The sequence below is a fragment of the Myotis nattereri genome (assembly GCF_964212035.1).
Source record: "Myotis nattereri genome assembly, chromosome: 3".
NCBI lineage: Eukaryota > Metazoa > Chordata > Mammalia > Chiroptera > Vespertilionidae > Myotis > Myotis nattereri.
In genome coordinates this window covers 153,218,169-153,235,788 of record NC_138077.1, presented here as the reverse complement: position 1 = coordinate 153,235,788, position 17,620 = coordinate 153,218,169, and the positions used below count along the sequence as shown (strand labels likewise).

The 17,620-nt window shown below is 41.8% G+C and overlaps 1 protein-coding gene across 1 annotated transcript in view; it reads left to right on the top strand.

The window, feature by feature from the left end:
- Window positions 1–17,620, top strand: part of DNAI3 (dynein axonemal intermediate chain 3) — a 71,876-nt gene that overhangs the window by 32,023 nt on the left and 22,233 nt on the right. Inside the window, exons 12-16 of the mRNA XM_081086287.1 lie at window positions 822–908; window positions 2,730–2,858; window positions 6,795–6,868; window positions 10,755–10,899; window positions 12,930–13,017. Coding sequence (XP_080942413.1) covers window positions 822–908; window positions 2,730–2,858; window positions 6,795–6,868; window positions 10,755–10,899; window positions 12,930–13,017 — 523 coding nt within the window. The remainder of the gene's footprint in view (window positions 1–821; window positions 909–2,729; window positions 2,859–6,794; window positions 6,869–10,754; window positions 10,900–12,929; window positions 13,018–17,620) is intronic.

Genomic DNA, 17,620 nt, shown 5'->3' with positions numbered 1-17,620 from the left:
GGCTAGGAAAACTTCCTTGTCGTTGAAATTTAAATGTCTGCAGTATCCGTGCCCATTTACCGAAACCAAAAGCAGCCAGGAAAACAGCACTTCTCCCTGGGTTTTGTCTCTGATGACGACCCAGACACACCCTCCAAGCCCCACAAACCCTGACATGCCTTGTTTTACGCATTAGGAAGGTTATACAATTTTGTTTTCGTTTTAGGGGTTGTTTTTTTTAATAAAAGCAAATGATGAAAATAAAAGCACCCATAATTCTGTAATTCTGACATTTTGTTAACATTTTAGTGTACTGAAATGACTTCTAATCATTAAAAATTTAGTATTGCATATCTACTTCATTCTGATTTTTTCAAAAAACAACCATGCGTGTATATGCGAATTTGGAGTTGGCCATAATATCCAATAGAATAAAATTCATCATTTCTTACACTTTTTGGACAATTGAGTATGTATATTTAACTCTGGAGAACAAAACAGCTGAGTCTAAAACAAGTGTCCCATAATCATAGCACATTCCCGAAAATAGAAGGTGAACTCTTCCCAAAGTGGAGGGAGTGGCATGATGTTTACCTTGGATTTTAGAAATTAACTGGCATTTTTTAACACAAGCACAAAAATCAAAGTGTTGAAAATACTTTCATAGAGAAGAAGACATTCTTTTTTTATATTAGCTTTAAAAGTTGCTGCCTTACCTAAGATGTAGGCTAAATTTGATTATCCTCCAAGGTGATTGATTTATCCAAGTGCTAACCAATGTGAATAGGGTTTAACAATTCTTTAATCCTGAAAATGCGTAATAACATCTATTTCTGCTTCAGATTATCCTGTGGGATATTACCGCACACGCTAGCCGCATCGAGCACGTTAAGACAGGCAGCAGTCGAAGTAAAAAAGCCACACTCAAGGTTAGTTTTTTACAATTTTCCCCCATTCGGAAGTTTATTTAAAAACACTTCATAGCGGAGTTGCCAAGTTAAATAAAGACTCAGTGAGTGGTGGTGGTGGTCGGGGCGGGGGGGGGGGGGGGGGGGCGGGCGCGGGTGTCTATTTCTCAAACCTTCACATCTGCTTTGAACATTGTTCTGGATCGCTTTCACGTAGGCCCTTGATTAAGACACCGCAAACCCAGTGGCACCGTCTATCCCAGGCTGTTAAGTCCTTTTGTTGCTGTTATTGTCATTAAATAAAATGAAGTGGCAGGTGAGTTTCCTAAAGTGATGTAGTTGAAGACCACGTTCTGGTCTTGGGACCTGGACAGAAGACCACGTTCTGGTCTTGGGACCTGGACAGAAGACCACATTCTGGTCTTGGGACCTGGACAGAAGACCACGTTCCCAAGCTCTGGGTCAGAGTCCCGTACGTTTGGACATTTCCCCACCTGGGCAAACATCCATTTTCTCACGCATAACATGAAGGGGGTAATAATATACTATGCTTTTGTGAAGCTGTGGATTCTGCCAAGAAGGTAGGGGAATGCTTCCTGAGCTCCCAGCTCAGTACCTTCCCACGGTTTGCACATCTCCGCCCCAGTTCTCTAACCTGGATATCAACAGGTCTCTCACCAGCAAAGGGATGTGGCCTTGTGGGCACACAAAGAAGTACTTTTTCAAAAATGGGACTTCGTTGATTCTTTAGGGAGTAGGTCAACAATTTTTGTTAAGTTTAGCAATAAAATCTTAGACTAAACTGAAGGGAAAACTATATAATGTTAGTCCCTAAATATCCTATATAATAAAGAGGTAATATGCACCCTGACCTGTTTGGCTCAGTGGATAGGGCATCGGCCTGCGTACTCAAGGGTCCCAGGTTCGATTCCGGTCAAGGGCACGTACCTCAGTTTCGGACACATCCCCAGTGGGGGGTGTGCAGGAGACAGCTGATCGATGTTTCTCTCTCATTGATGTTTCTAACTCTCTATCCCTCTCCCTTCCTCTCTGTAAAAAATCAATAAAATATATTTTAAAAAAAAGAGTTAATATGCAAATTAACTCTCACGCCCTCACAAGATGGCTGCCTACGACCAGGCCAGCATGGGGGTTAGTGAGGGACGACCAAAAGACTGAACAGCAGGCTGTGTGGGGCAACCAGGCCGGCAGGGGGCAGGTGGGAGCAACCAGGCAAGCAGTGGGGCAGTTGGGGGCGACCAGACCAGCAGGGAGCAGTTGGAGGTGACCAGGCCGGCACGGGGGGCAGAAAGATGGCGACCAGGCCGGCGGGGGGGTGCAATTGGGGGTGACCAGGCCAACGGGGAGGCCTGTTGGGAACAATTAGGCTGGCAGGAGGGGCAGTGAGGGGCGACTAGGCTGGCCAGGAGGACAGTTGGGGGCAACCAGGTCAGCGGGGTGGGGGGGGCAGCTAGGGGCGACCAGGTCAGCAGGGGGGGCAGTTGAGGGCAATCAGGCTGGCAGGCAGGTGAGCGATTAGGAGCTAGTGGTCCAGGATTGTGAGAGGGATGTCTGACTACCGGTTTAGGCCCAATCGGACATCTGCCAAGGGGTCCCAGATTGGAGAGGGTGCAGGCCAGGCTGAGGGACCCCCCCTCCCTGCTTCTGCATGAATTTCATGCACCAGGCCTCTAGTATGATATATAGAAACACTAGTATCTGTTTTTCCATGAACTGGTATTTCTCCAAGTTATTAATTTTAATTGTTCTGATGAGTCAAGTATGAGTTCGTTCATCAGTGCTCTGAAGTTAGCACATAACTTTCTTTTAACAATTTTTCAGCCCATGTTTCTCCTTGAACCAGACGATAATAAAGAAGCAATGTATATCAGACACTGTGCAGTCTCCTCAATAGAAAATGGACATAGGAAAGTAATTACAGATATTCACTGGCTGTCGGACACCTTTGAGGTGAGTCTCAATGGCTTCGTGGTTTCCTTGTGCTGGATTGAAAATGTTTGGAAGGTTTTGTCCAAAGAGGAAGTTTCAAGTCAACAATCCATTTACAATTACTAGTACACTGTGAAATAACCAGGAAGTGGGCACCCAACAGCTGTGTCACTGTTACCAGGCCCATATCTGAGAGTAAGGCCAATGTTTCAACCTCCATGGTTTAAAAGCACTGAAAAATGTAGATGTTGTCAACGTTGACATAATATAATGGCAGAGAAGATGAGGATTTGATACATAAATATAAAGTGTAAATATTTTATAACCTTAGACTGAGGATTTAAAATTTGGAGCAGGCAACTCTGAAGATCTAAGACTAATTTAGGAATATGTAATTTTGCCAAGGCAGCCTTGAAGTGAGTGAGCCCTGAGGCTGGGAGGCAAGAACTAGCTGTGCAGCAAGGGAGCCCAGCGTTGGCATTGCAGCTTGGCTCTGCGGTTCCATACTTGACTCACAAAGTAATTTTTGTGGATTTGTAAACTAGTAAGATCCCCAAATGTCTTACTCAAGGACACTAAAGGTCTACTGTGTACTTTGAAGGATTAACAAGTGAGATAATAAAGAACTAGAAGCCTGGTGCACAAATTCATGCACGGGTGGGGTCCCTGGAGGTGGCCTGTGGGGATCAGGCCAAAATCCACAGTCCAATGCTGCCTGCAGCTTCTACCTGCCGCTCCCACTCATCCCAGCCCCACTGCACCTGCCGCGGGCTCACGCCCAATCAGTCCCGTTCAGGAGAGGCTCGCCAGCCATGAGCCCTGCATCTGGTGCTCTCCCAAGGGGAGTGGCCTGCAGGATCAGGTCAAAACCAGCTCTCCAACATCCCCTGAGGGGTCCCGGATTGTGAGAGGGTGCAGGCCAGGCCAAGGGACCCCACTGGTGCACAATTGGGGCCGGGGAGGGACCCTGGGAGGGACCGTAGGATGGACCGTGGGAGGGCTCCAGGGCGTGTCCAGCCCATCTCACTCAGTCCCAATCAGCTGGACCCCAGCAGCAAGCTAACCTGCCAATCGGAGCACCTGCCCCCTGGTGGTCAGTGCATGTCATAGCAACTGGTTAACCAGTTGACTGCACCCTGGTGGTCAGTGCACTTCATAGCGAGCAGTTGAGCAGCCTTAGCATATCATTAGCATGTTACTCTTTGATTGGTTAACAGTCAACTGGTCACCAGACTACCGGACACTTAGCATATTAGGCTTTTATTATATAGGATATGTGAAAAATTTGAGCTATGAAAGGTGATTAGCCCTTTAAGGTATTCACCTGGATCATGCAAAGCAGCAATACTTCAAAAAGTTAAAATGGACCAAAATAAATAGCCCAGATATAGTTTCTATTATATATAAAAGTTTAACATATGGTAATGGAGGTTACAACCCAAGAGACGGAACTCCATTTCAACTCATGCCATGCACACAAATTAATTCAGGTGACTATACATTTAAATAACAACAAGATCACAGGAAAATTACAACAAATCAAAATACAATATCATATTTCTGGAATGGAGATAATTTTCTAAACTAATTTACATTGAAAGAAATCTAAGCACACATGTAAATTTCTCAATTAAAAAATAAAGAGCAAGTAACAAAATGAAGGAAAATGTGTCCCAAATATGGTACATACAAAATTTCCTGGAAATAAGCAAAAAACATCAACTGACTGAAACACAATTACTGTTTCAGTATAAAGATGAAAGTCATTTAGCCTTTCTAATATCAAAGAAATTAATAATAGAGCAACAATAATATACAATTTTGGACCTCTTTAATATTTTAATGAAAATTTTAAATAATACCTGGGGTTGGAAACAAGGAGATGGTGCAACCCACAAACTCCAACATTGTTGGTTCCAACATCAAACTTTTAGAATATAATTAATCAATGTGGTTCTTGAAGCATCCAAGTTTTCAAACTTTTGACCAGTAATTCATATGTTGGGAATTCACACAAAGAAATAATGCAATTGGTGTCTCAAGATACAAAATTGCATGCACACCCTGACAAATCATGCCAAAGTGTATCCATAAAAAGAGATTGGAAAAAAAATACAAGGTGAATTATATTTAATTTTAAAACCTATTTTCCAAATCTCCGTAATATTTTTTTAATAATCTACACTAATAAAAGAGAAAGATGCAAATTGACCATCACTTCGAGATGCCCACCAGCCAATCAGGAGTGTCTATGCAAATTAACCTGAGAAAGATGGTGGGTTAATTTGCATACGTAGGCCCCGGGTCCTGGGGACAGGCATCCTTGGGCCCAGGCCACTCTGAGCCCGTAGGCCCGGAGCAGGCAGGGTCCCAGAACAATCCCTGGCCACTCTGGGCCTACACTCACAGGCGCTGAGCAGCTGAGGGCAGGGCGGGAACATCTCTGGGACCCAGGCACTCTGAGTCGGCATGCGCGCAAGCAGCCGGGGGCAGGGCAGGAACGTCCCCCACAGCAAGCGAGCAGACAGCAGTACCCCACAGTGAGCAAGCAGACAGCAGGGCCCTGCTTGCCCCTGTGGCGGTGAGCCAGAGAGCAAACAGCAGGGGCCTGCTTGCCCCTGGCCCCGGCTGCGAAGGGCAAGTAGGCCCCCACAGAGAGCAGACACCAGGGCCTGTGGTGGCATCAAGCAGGCAGGTCCACAGAGAGTAGAGAACCACGGGGAGCAGGCCTAAGCCATCAGTAGAACATTCCCTGAGGGCTCCCAGATTGGAGAGGGTGCAGGTCGGGCTGAGGGACCCACCCCCTGTGCATGAATTTCATGCATCGGGCCCCTAGTTAAAACATAAAACCCCCAGAGCCAGCACACCTCTGGGGTCTCACACTTTCTGCACCGGAGAAGCTCATTAGCAGGAGAGGCAGCGTGGGTTCTGGATTGTTTATCAGATGCGAATGGAGGGTGGCAGCTGTCACGGAACCTGACCTGGGGCAGCCAGAGCAGCGTCAGCCAGGTTTCCAGGGTCCGGGCTCCTGTGATGCCAACAGGCCTTCCCAGGGCAGCACGTGCAGCCCTCCTCACCCCCACCCCCTCCGTCACTGTTTATTTGCTGCTGGAACCCCCATCTCCAGTGTTTTGCTCATCGATCCTACCAGGACCGTAGAGAATTGGGGAAGGTCATGTTTCCCTGTCGATTTGAGAGTGGTACCTTCACGGGTCGCCCCAGAATTGTTCACCTCATTTGAGAGCTTAACTGGTTGGAATTTGGATCTTCCAGGGCCCCGAGGAGCATTAACCCTTCTTGTAACCCTCTGTGTGCTAGCAGAGCTGGGCCACGGTTACTCAGAAAGTGTAGGTGCCACGACATTGGCTGCATGCTGGATGGTGTGTACTTTAACACTCGATGGATTTTACCTGCTTACCAATCTCCTGAGAGCACCTGTGTTGGGTGCCACAAATCATAGTGAAAAACAGAAAGAGCCTACATGTCTAATAATAGTGGGTAATGAAATTATGACATGTAAATTTGCAGTTTGCATCTGTATGTTATAAAACTATTAGCATGATTCATGAATACACTTTTATAAGATACAGTTTGCATCTGTATCTATAAAACTATCAGCATGATTCATGAGTACATTTGCAGTTTGCATCTGTATCTTATAAAACCATTAGCATGATTCATAAGCATTCGAGTTATAATCTCAGGCTAGAAATTTACATGCATGCTAAGTAAAATGGCATAAAAATGTTTCTGTGAAAAAAGACTGGAAAGTATATGACAGAAATGCATTTGATTTTAAAACCTGTTTCCCAAATTTCTGTGATAGTATTATGCTCTTTTAATAAAAATTAAAATGAAAAAGAAAAATAAAAATATGTAAAAAGCTATGAGAAAACAGTCTTTGCTGTTCTAAGTACACAGAACTTACGTCTTGCATATTTTTTTTTTTAAACATAGATTAACAGAATGGGCTCTGTCTTTGAGAATCGAAGTGGGATATGCTGCCAACTGGTCACCTGTTCGGCAGATTGGTACGTCTCATCTAAAATGTTACCTACATTATGTCCATACAACATATTCTTTTTTCTTAGATGTTTCTAAAATCATTGTTTTTTTCTGTTCCTTCAATAATCTTTACTGTAGTGATTAAACCTTATATAACTAAAGGGAAGAATTATATAGATTATTGCTGGTTCAAATTTTTTTTTAATTTTTATATATTTTTATTTATCTTTATTGTTGAAAGTAAAGTCCCCCCTTTTTCTTCATTAGTCCCCTCTCTCTTACCCCCAGCCCCACCCCAGGCCTTCACTGTACTGTTTTTATAGATACAAATATGTTGTAAAACAGAATTAATGAGATTTCATGGTTAATACTGTTATATAACATTATCCAAAGTAATTCTGCTTCATCACATTCTTATATCTGTAAATTTGCGGTTTGCATTGTTTACATTCAATTTTTTAAAATATATTTCTTTATTGATTTCAGAGAGGAAGGGAGAAGGAGAGAGAGAGAAACATCAATGATGAGAGAGAATCATTGATTGGCTACCTCCTGCACACCCCACACTGGGGACGGAGCCCGCAACCCAGGCATGTGCCCTTGGTCGGAATCGAACCTGGGACCCTTCAGTCCGCAGGCCGACGCTCTATCCACTGAGCCAAGCCAGCTAGGGCTGTTTACATTCAATTTTATCTCACAGTTATGAAGAGTAAAATGTTTAATTTGGAAAGCTTTTACAAAGTGAGTGTTTTAGGTTTTTATTGCAAATTTATAAAAATGTTTTTATAAACAACTTGGTAACCATGTTGAAGAATGTTTATTTTAAAAATTGCATCTCCCAATTTATAGAACTCAAAATTCATAATGAAATAGGAAATATAAAGAGTAATACTATTATCTAGCATTCAAATTCTGGCAAAATGTTACCATTCCAAGCAGCTTTGATCCCAATAGAAACAATGATACTCCAAGCCGTAGACTCTGACAGCAGAAGCAGCAGCTGTGGAGTGGCAGCCAAAGGCATCAGTAACATCAGCATAGGCAAGGGCTGCGAGAGACATGATTAATCCTGGGGGCATGTATGGGTAAGGTTCTGTGATTGCAAGCAACAGAAATTGGCCATGGCTAACTTAAGGAGACAAAATAAACTTATTGGAAATACATTTATTCGATGTTTATGCCAAAACACTACTAAAGTGCTTTAACAAATTAAGTTTTTTATACTTGTAAGAACCTTGAAAAATGCTATGGATAAAGGAAATAAGGCTCTGAAGGCAAAGCTCACTATGTATAGTGAGTTATATATGTAGTTATATCCTAGACTAGGGCCCAGTGCATGAATTCGTGCACCTTGAAAGGAACCGTGGGCCGCGAGGCTGCAGTGGGCACAGGGCCAGGTCTCGGCCCATCCTCCATGCCCCCGCCTGGCCCATCCTGCCTGGCCCCCAGTCTCCTGTCTGCCAGGAGCCCCGCTCCCGCCAGCCCCGCTCACAGCCGCTGACAATATGGAGCGATTGGGGCCAGCGCCATCAGCAGGTGTGATTGGCAGCTGCTGCCCAGATCACCCCTCAGGAGCAGGGGGAGGTGGAGAAGCCCTCAGGGATGATCGGGGCCGACAGCCGCTGCTCGCACTCACTGACAGCACCGAGTGATCGGGACTGGCGCCAGGTGCTGGCAGCAGGTGGGAGTGGGGCCAGCAACATCAGTGGGTGCGAGCAGCGGCTCTGGCACCAGCAGCGGGTGCGAGCACCGGGTGAGACCATGGCACGTGGGAGCAAAGAATTTTCAATAACCAACAGAGGCTCACCCCAATGACAGCAGCCGGCACCCCGCCTTGGTCTGGCGCCCCTGCTCACCTGCTCTACCATCAGCAGCGGAAAACCCGCCATGTTCCACGTGCACCCTCTGGTGGTCAGCACACGTCATAGCAACTGGTTGTTCGGTTGTTCTGCCATTTGGTCTATTTGCATATTAGGGTTTCATATATATAGATTATAGCTAGTAAGTAATGATAAAGAAATGAAGAGCTAACTCAGGCTGCAGAAAGAGACCTGTGGAATTAGATTGCAGGAATAAATGGCCAGCCCCTTCATTATGAATGAATCAGTTCCAACCCTTGTGTTACTAGAGAGTCTGATTGGCTTCTCTTACATTATGAACTCAGCCCTTTGGGGAGGAATGGCAGAGCACTTTGAGTGACAGTTCCAACCTCACTGCATCCAATAGGAAAGAAGCAGCTCCCCCTGAACATTTAGGAAGCTTTGGCTGAAAAATGACTAGGGAGAGGCTAATTATTCCCCAGGCAAAAGCAACACATGGCATCCATAGAGCCATATGGAACATCATGTCACAATTAAAATTATATTATTACTTAATGGAGAAATGGTTACGATATAATGTTGGTTATAAGCCACAAATGCAGAGCTACACTGCTCTTCAGTAGCCTTGGAAAACATTGAGAAACACTGAGCAGACTAAAAGTATTACATGTTCTATATTAAAGACATAGATACCTGGTTGTTGTTTATAATGATGGCCCTTGAATTTGGAAATAGTCTAAGAATAGTTCTTCAAAAGTTGTTAAAGTAAAGGGAAAAAATTTATGGATTTAGAAAAGCTAACTTTTAGTTATCTGGAAAACTCATCAGTCCTAACTTTATACTTTAGCCATGCTGAAGGTTTTATAATGTATTTGAAATAAGGTTCCAATAATTAAGAATGTGTGACTGATTTATACAGAACACTCAAGTGAAATTTTATGTATTTAGCATAACCATTTCACAAATAATGCAAATTAATGGCATAAATAAGGTTCAAGAAGAGCTATGTAATTTTGAAACAGTTTTAAATTAACTATAAATATATTATAAAATAAATCTTATTTCATTTGTGTTACTCTCCCAAGGATTTATGTTTTTACAGCACAAAAATGATTACTATTTTTAATAATTTTTAATTTTAACAGTGTTATCAAAATTAAATGAATTAATTTTATTTATTAATTGTTAAGATAAATAAATTATTAGTATTAATAAATAGTTCACATAAATGAATACATGTTTTGTTACTCTTTAGTTACCATCCATTTATCTGAATACATATACATCAAAATATTTAATAATATCTTAAATTAATTAAATCAGGTTACTCATAACCTCAGTGATAGAAATTATGATGCTAATATGACAGACTTTTTGTGGTTTTCATGTTTTTACATAATTAATACAAAGACCCTTTATACTACAGTACTGTACAAGTTTTATTATAAATTTTTACCAAGTTGATTGCACTAAAAATAACACCATTAATGTGTGGAACTTATAAATAATTTTCATAAACATTATCTCATCTAATTTTCATAACCAACCTGTGAGGAGGAGAAAGACGAGACATAACATTTATTGGATACCTACTGTGTAAAAAGCACATTAAATCCAACTCCATCTGTATATGTGGTGTTTTCACTATCAGTATATAAATGGAGAGTGGCTGCTAATCTATGCAGGATTTCTTTTGGAGATCATAAAATATTCTAAATCTGATGTGGTTATGGTTGCACAACTCTGGATATATTTAAAACTATTGAAGTGTGCATTTTAAATGGGTGAATTTGGGGGTATATGAGTTATATTTCAAAAAAGTTATGTTGAAAAAAAAAAGTGCCACTCTCCTAACTCAATTCTCATATTTTATAATATTAGCTTCAAGACCAGCAAGGTTATTAAGTAACCCTATGAATTGTTGTAATTCTCTAAAATAAATAAAAAAATAATTTCATAAAAATCTTACTTTCAGAAACATTAAAATATAATCATGATCACATTGATAATGTGTAACAGTAAGAATAGTAGTCCTCAGGTTATAACACCTCTTATTTGTACTTAAAAAATAATGTAATCTTTTTTTTAAAAGCACAATATGTTTTTGGGATATCAGACAACAGAAAGGTACAACCATTCAATCAACAGAGAAGAAGAAAGAAGAAAGTATTGAAATTCCTAATGATGTACCATCTACATTTTTGCATCTAGATCTCTCCTGGAAACCTTTATCTAAGGTAAGTAACAGGATTTATTCTCTTTACTATGTAATTCATATGCATAGACATGCATACGTACACTCTAAAAGTAGAGCAGCTCAAATTAACACAGGACTTTATTAATTCATGTATTTATTCATCTAATAAATTCCTTGATTGCATTATTATGATGCCTGACTGCATCAAGCCAGAATTACAATTATTGTGAACTTGAAATTAATATTTGTTCATGTGTAAGCAAGCCACAACTTACAACTAATTTGAATAATTATTTAATTGCATATCAGTTGCTTGATGGTGGGTATGCTCCCATGTTAGCCCAAAACAGTTAATTTTACCTATATTGCAGCCAAAATTCCAGATCTTTTGCACATCAATAGTAGGAAAAAGTATTGTAATACCTATAACCACATAAAACTGAAAAGTAGCCCTAGCAGGTTTGGCTCAGTGGATAGAGAGTCAGCCTGTGGACTGAAAGGTTCCAGGTTTGATTCTGGTTAAGGGCACATACCTGGGTTGTGGGCTCGATCCCCAATAGGGAGAGTGCAGGAGGCAGCCTATCAGTGATTCTCTCATCATTAATGTTTCTATCTCTCTCTCCCTCTCCATTCCTCTCTGAAATAAATAAAAACATATTTAAAAACTGTAAAGTAATTGAACAGGAAATTATTAGTACTTACCTTGAATGCAGAGCTTCAAGAAAAGCAATTTTTGTTCAACTGGGTAGCTCAATGGTTGAGCATCAACCTATGAACCAGAAGCTTACTGTTTGATTCCTGGTCAGGGCACATGCCTGAGTTGCAGGCTCAGTCCCCAGGAGGGGGCATGCAGGAGGCAGCTGATCAATGATTCTTTCTCATCATTGATTTTTTTTTTTTTATCTCTCTCTCCCTCTCCCTTCTTCTCTGAAATCAATAAAAAAATATTTTTTAAAAAAAGAAAAGCCATTTTAATTTAATGCCCTGGCAGAATAGTTCAGTTGGTTAGAGCATCATCCCAATATATCAAGGTTTTGGGTTTGATCCCTGGTCAGGGCACATACCAATGAGTGCATAAATAAGTGGAACAACAAATCTCTCTAAAAATCAATTTTTTAATTTAAATAAAAGAGAAGTAATACTCTGGTTTCTCTTCAAATTGCATAAATATTTAGCCTTAAAAAAAGAAAAGCAATTTTAATTTAAGAAAGATATGACTGTAGTGGGTTGTGTCTGGGAAATATGACTGGACTGCTGGTGTTGATGGCTCTCTTTCTTTGGAATGTCTAATTCCAAACCTAAACCTTTTTAAAAAAATTTGATTTGTAAGTACTTCTAGAATTACATTATTTTGTATTTGAAGAGAGAGCATAAAGGGGTGAGAATTTTCCTGAAGTAACTGGGATTAGAAATTAGAAAGAGAGGATTAGAAATGTCCTGGGCTAGGATTCACTAAGCTTTAAATCATTGGAAAAGAAACAAGCAAACAAAACCTTACCTGAGAATAATGGTACAGCATGTGGACAAACATGCTGATGGAGAAAAGTTGGCAGGGAGCCATGAGGGAATAATGTAAAGTGTGGCCATTTTCTATGATGGTGCAGGCCCAGGGTACTTCTGAAACTCAGGGGCACGCCCCCCTCCCACCACTCCCCCCCACACACACTTCCCCCCTCCCCCTCCTACCCCCCACCCCACCACCCACCCAGGGACTCAGCAGTGCTGTGCAGGAGAAAGGCCCCTGCACATCTTTCTGAAGCTTTTGTTTAACTGAAAGATTTAGGGAAGATGTGTTAGGAAACAGAAAACAAAACATTTTCAAAAAACACATAAGACTCTGGGATTTGGAAATGAGCCCCCCAGATAAGTTCCCTTGGGTAGCACAGTTTTAGAAACTGTAGTTTAGGCACTTTCCATGGGAAAAGCCAACTAGAAATCTGAGGGAGAAGGGAGAAGGGAGAAGGGAGAAAGACAGGGAGGTAGAAAACAGCAATCTGGGGGCAGAAGGGCAAAGCAATAATAATTTAAGGATATATGGAAATAATCTTCCTTGCATCTTCTTCCCAAAAGCTAAGACTGTCTAAAGGTGAAACAAGTTTAGACCACTGTCCAGTCAAGTTAAGCATGGGTAAAGACCATCTCATTTACAAAACACAAGGTAAGTGCCTTTATTTAAAAAGCATTGAAGCTCTGGTCAAGATGGTAACATAGGGAAACACAGCAATCACTACTCCCCACATCAAAATTACAACTAAAATACAGAACAGCCATCATTTACACCTGAAATCTAGATGAAAGGAAGTCCTACAAATAGGGAAATTAAAGAAGAAGCACATAGAGACTAGTAGGAAAGGTGGAGCTGTGGGACAGAATCATGGAACCAGCTGGTCCCATACCCATGTGTGGTGGTATAAAATCGGAGGGATATCTTGGCTGTGGAGGTTTCCCTGAGGAGTGAGGGCTCCCAGCCCCACACTAGCCTAGGGTTCCAGTGCTGGAAAGAGAAACCCCCACAGCCAAGACTGACCAGCATACCCTGAGCGACAGATGAATGATTACTCTGACACACGTTTCTGTGACAGAGAGGGCTAAGGGACTGCCTGGCTAGAGAAACCAAACAGCCTCATTCACCTGCCTCTTCAGGCTTTTATTGTAACAGTAGTTTGGGATAAAGTTTAACTTTTAGATACAATCACCAGGGTAAGCTTTCTTGGGAGGACACAGGTGTCTGCAGTGTCCTTTAGGCATAAAGATTAAGCATTAAATTCCAGCAAACACCTGAGAGCCTGCACATACACAGACTTGTTTGGAAAGATCAGAGAACAATTAGGGACAGTCACCTTCAGCCAACTCCCCTAGGGGATTCTGATAAACAGGGGTGGTTGCCTTTAGCCAACTCCCACAGAAAATTTTTTCAGAATTTCTTCCTTACAAACTTTCCAACCAGGTCCCGTGCTACCCCACACCCCACAACTTCTGGCTGTAAAAACTAGCAGGGATTGCGGCTGAGTGACAGGAGGCTGCTGGAGCCACAGGCAGCTCCTCTTAAATGGCCCACACATGGACTCACTCCCCCTGAACTCCAGCACTGGGGCAGGAGCTTGAAAGGAACCTGGGACAATCAGGGAGGAACTCACTTTTCTGGAATCAGGGCGAGAGGTAGATAGGCAGCTTTCTCCCAGACAGAAGTGCTGTCAAAGGCCATTGTTTCTTTGATGAGCCCTCTCTGCCACAGAGCCAACAGATGGTTGACATATCTGAATCCTCAAACGCCTGGCTCACACTTTTCTCCCTTCCCTGGTGATTTCCTGACAACCTGCCCCTCCCTACTTGCAGGTTAAACCAAGCCATTTCCAGTGGCTTTTCCATTCAACAGGCCTCCCTCGCCTCATGCTTCAGACATTCCTAAAATCTCTCAAACAAGCAGCAGCTGGCCTGCTGATTTTGCACTTCCTGGGAGGCTCCAGAGCCAGTGCACTAGGTAGTCAGCTTTGAGCACACCAGATTACAACCCTACCAACTCCACGAGTGACACACTCAAGGAGTGGACACAGTGAGCACCAAAACCCCACTGAAGCAAGTCCTGCTCTTTAGGGGTGTCTTCTGCACAGCAGCGCTTCCACTTAGTCATAGCTGATCCTCACAATTGATTGGTCTTGGAGTCAATCCCTCCTAGTGATGCCAACATCAATCAAGGCTCAACTACAATAGGCACACAGCCCACACAGGGGCACACCTGGAGCACCAGCTCAGGTGATTGGGGAAGCTGAGCTACTGGGCCCTACAGGATACCTACTATACAAGATCACTCTGCCAAGTCTGGGAGACATAACAGATCTACCTAATGCATAGAAACAAACACAGGGAAGCAGCCAAAATGGGGAGACAAAGACATATGTCACAAATGAAAAATCAGGAGAAATCTCCAGAAAAAGAAGTAAATGAAACAGAGAAAGGAAAATTATCAAATATAGAGTTCAAAAAAAAAATGGTTATAAGGATGCTCAAGGAACTTACTGAGTACTTCAAGGAACTTAGTGAGAATTTTAACAACATGAAAAAGGACCAGTCAGAAATGAAAAATACACTAACTGAAATAAAGAATGGTTTTCATGGAATAAACATTAGAGGATGCCAAGAATCCAATCAAGAATTTGGAATATAAGGAAGCAAAAGACACCCAATCAGAACAGCAGAAAGAAAAAGGAATACAAAAATATGAAGATAGTGTAAGGAGCCTCTGTACAACTTCAAGCAGACCAACATTTGCATCATGAGGGTGCTGGAAGGAGAAGAGAAGGAGCAAGAAATTGGAAACCTATTTGAAAAAATGATAGAAAACTCCCTTACCTGGTGAAAGAAATAGACATACAAGTCCAGGAAGCACAGAGAATCCCAAACAAGAGGAACCCAAAGAGGCCCACACCAAGACACATCATCATTAAATGCCAAGGTTAAAGACAAAGAGAGAATCTTAAAAGCATCAAGAGAAAAGCAGTTAGTTACCTTCAAGGGAGCACCCATATAACTGTCAGCTGATTTCTCAACGGAAACTTTGCAGGCCAGAAGGGAGTGGCAAGAAATATTCAAAGTGATGAAAAGCAAGGACCTACCAGTATAACCAAGGTTACCCTGCCCAGAAGAGTTATTATTTAGAAGTGTGAAGGTCAGATAAAGAGCTTTCCAGACAAGAAAAAGATAAAGGAGCTCATCACTACTAAACTAGTATTACATAAAATGTTAAAGGGTCTTTTTGGAAAAAAAAAAAAAAAGGAAGAGGAAGAGGAGGAGGAGGAGGAGGAGGAGGAGGAGGAGGAGGAGGAGGAGGAAGAAGAGGGAAAAACATGAACAATAAAATGGCAATAAATACATATATATCAATAATTGAATCTAAAAATCAAAATAAATGAATACGCAGAACAGAAACTGACTCATAGATACAGAGAACATTTTGATGGTTGCCAAATGGGAGGGGATTTGGGGGAATGGGTGAAAAAGGAAAAGGGATTTAGAAGTACAAATTAGTTATAGCTTATGGACACAGATAATAGACAGGTGAAGGTGTGGAGTGGGAGAGGAGATGGGTGAGGAGGAACAAAGGGGGGAAAATTGGGAACATCTGTAATACTCTCAACAATAAAATAAAATTATAAAAACATCATTTGATAGTTTGAGTGTTAGTCACTTATATGTCTAAGGTTACTTGCTAGAATAGTCTAATTTGTTAAAAGAGTACCAAAAGTCAAACCCTCCAATATGGAACTTTATAATGGCTACTAGGGGCCCAATGCACAAATTTGTGCACCTTGAAAGGAACTGTAGGCCTTAAAGCTGCAGTGGGCACATGGGCGAGTCTCGGCCCATCCTCCACACCCAGCCTCTCCTGCCGTGGGCCCCTGGTCCCTTGTCTGCCGGGAGCCCCGCTCCCCCCCGCTGCCGCTGCTCCCACACACTGACAGCACCTCCCCCACTCGCATCCGCTGACAATGCAGAGTGATTGGGGCCAGGGCCAGCAGCGGGTGCGAGCGGGACCAGTGCAGGCAGCAGGTATGAGCACCTGGTGGGACTGTGGCACATGGGAGCAAAGAATTTTCAGTAACCACCAGAGGCTCGCCCCAATGACAGCAACCAGCTCCCTGCCTCGGTCTGGGGTCCCCACTCACCTGCTCCATCATCCCGCCATGGCCGATGCCTGCCTTGTTCTGCCCTCTGCCGCCTGCTGCCGACACCCACCAAGTTCCACGCACATGCCCCCTGGTGGCCAGCGCACATCATAGCGACTGGTTGGTCAGTTGTTCCGCTGTTCAGTCTATTTGCATATTAGGGTTTTATATATATAGATAATAGCTATAGCCAACACATTAAAACTGTCTTCACACACAAAAAGATTTGAAACAATTTACTTCAATTCAGTTTCACAAACATTTATTGAGTACATTCATGTATTTTTGAGAACTTAATACATTTTAAAAATTTAATGAAGCCCACATAATGAATATGAATATGCTCAAAGAATAATTCTATAGAATGAGACATACCTCAACTCTAGTAAAATCAGTTATGAAGTACTAAGAAACGCAATTACTATTCTCAATCTGAATATAATAAAAAAATTAATATTTCTATAGCACCATAATAAAACTGAGTAAAGAAATAATAATTTACTTTTAAATCTATCTCAACCCATACACCTTTGTTGAAATAATTGAAGGATACACATGTAAGCTATCAAAACTCTTAAAAGTATGCTTGAATATCCCACCTTGAGAACAATGCATAATGAAAATGTACAAGAGTCACCAGTAACTATAGTATTTTCAAAACATTTGCCTTTATCAAAAGGATTTTCTTTTAAAAATTAAAAAATTTTTTTTATTTCAGAAAGAAAGGAAGAGGAAGAGATAGGTAGAAACATTAATTATGAGAGAGAATCATTGATCGGCTGCCTTCTGAACGCCCCCTATTGGGGACTGAGGCTGTAACCAAGGCATATGCCTTGACCAGGAATGTGAGCATATTTTCTCTACTACCTTTCCCTCAAATTTAAAAAAATAACATTTCTTAAAAACTAATAAGTGACCTGGAAAAGTGTCCAAGATATATCTTTAAGAGAATAGACAAGTAGGATACAGCACTTAACATACCCAATTTAAAATACACACACACACACACACACACACACACACACACACACACACAAGAAACTAGAAAAAAATACATGAGTATTTTAATAGTGGTTATTTCCGATAAGTATGAAAATG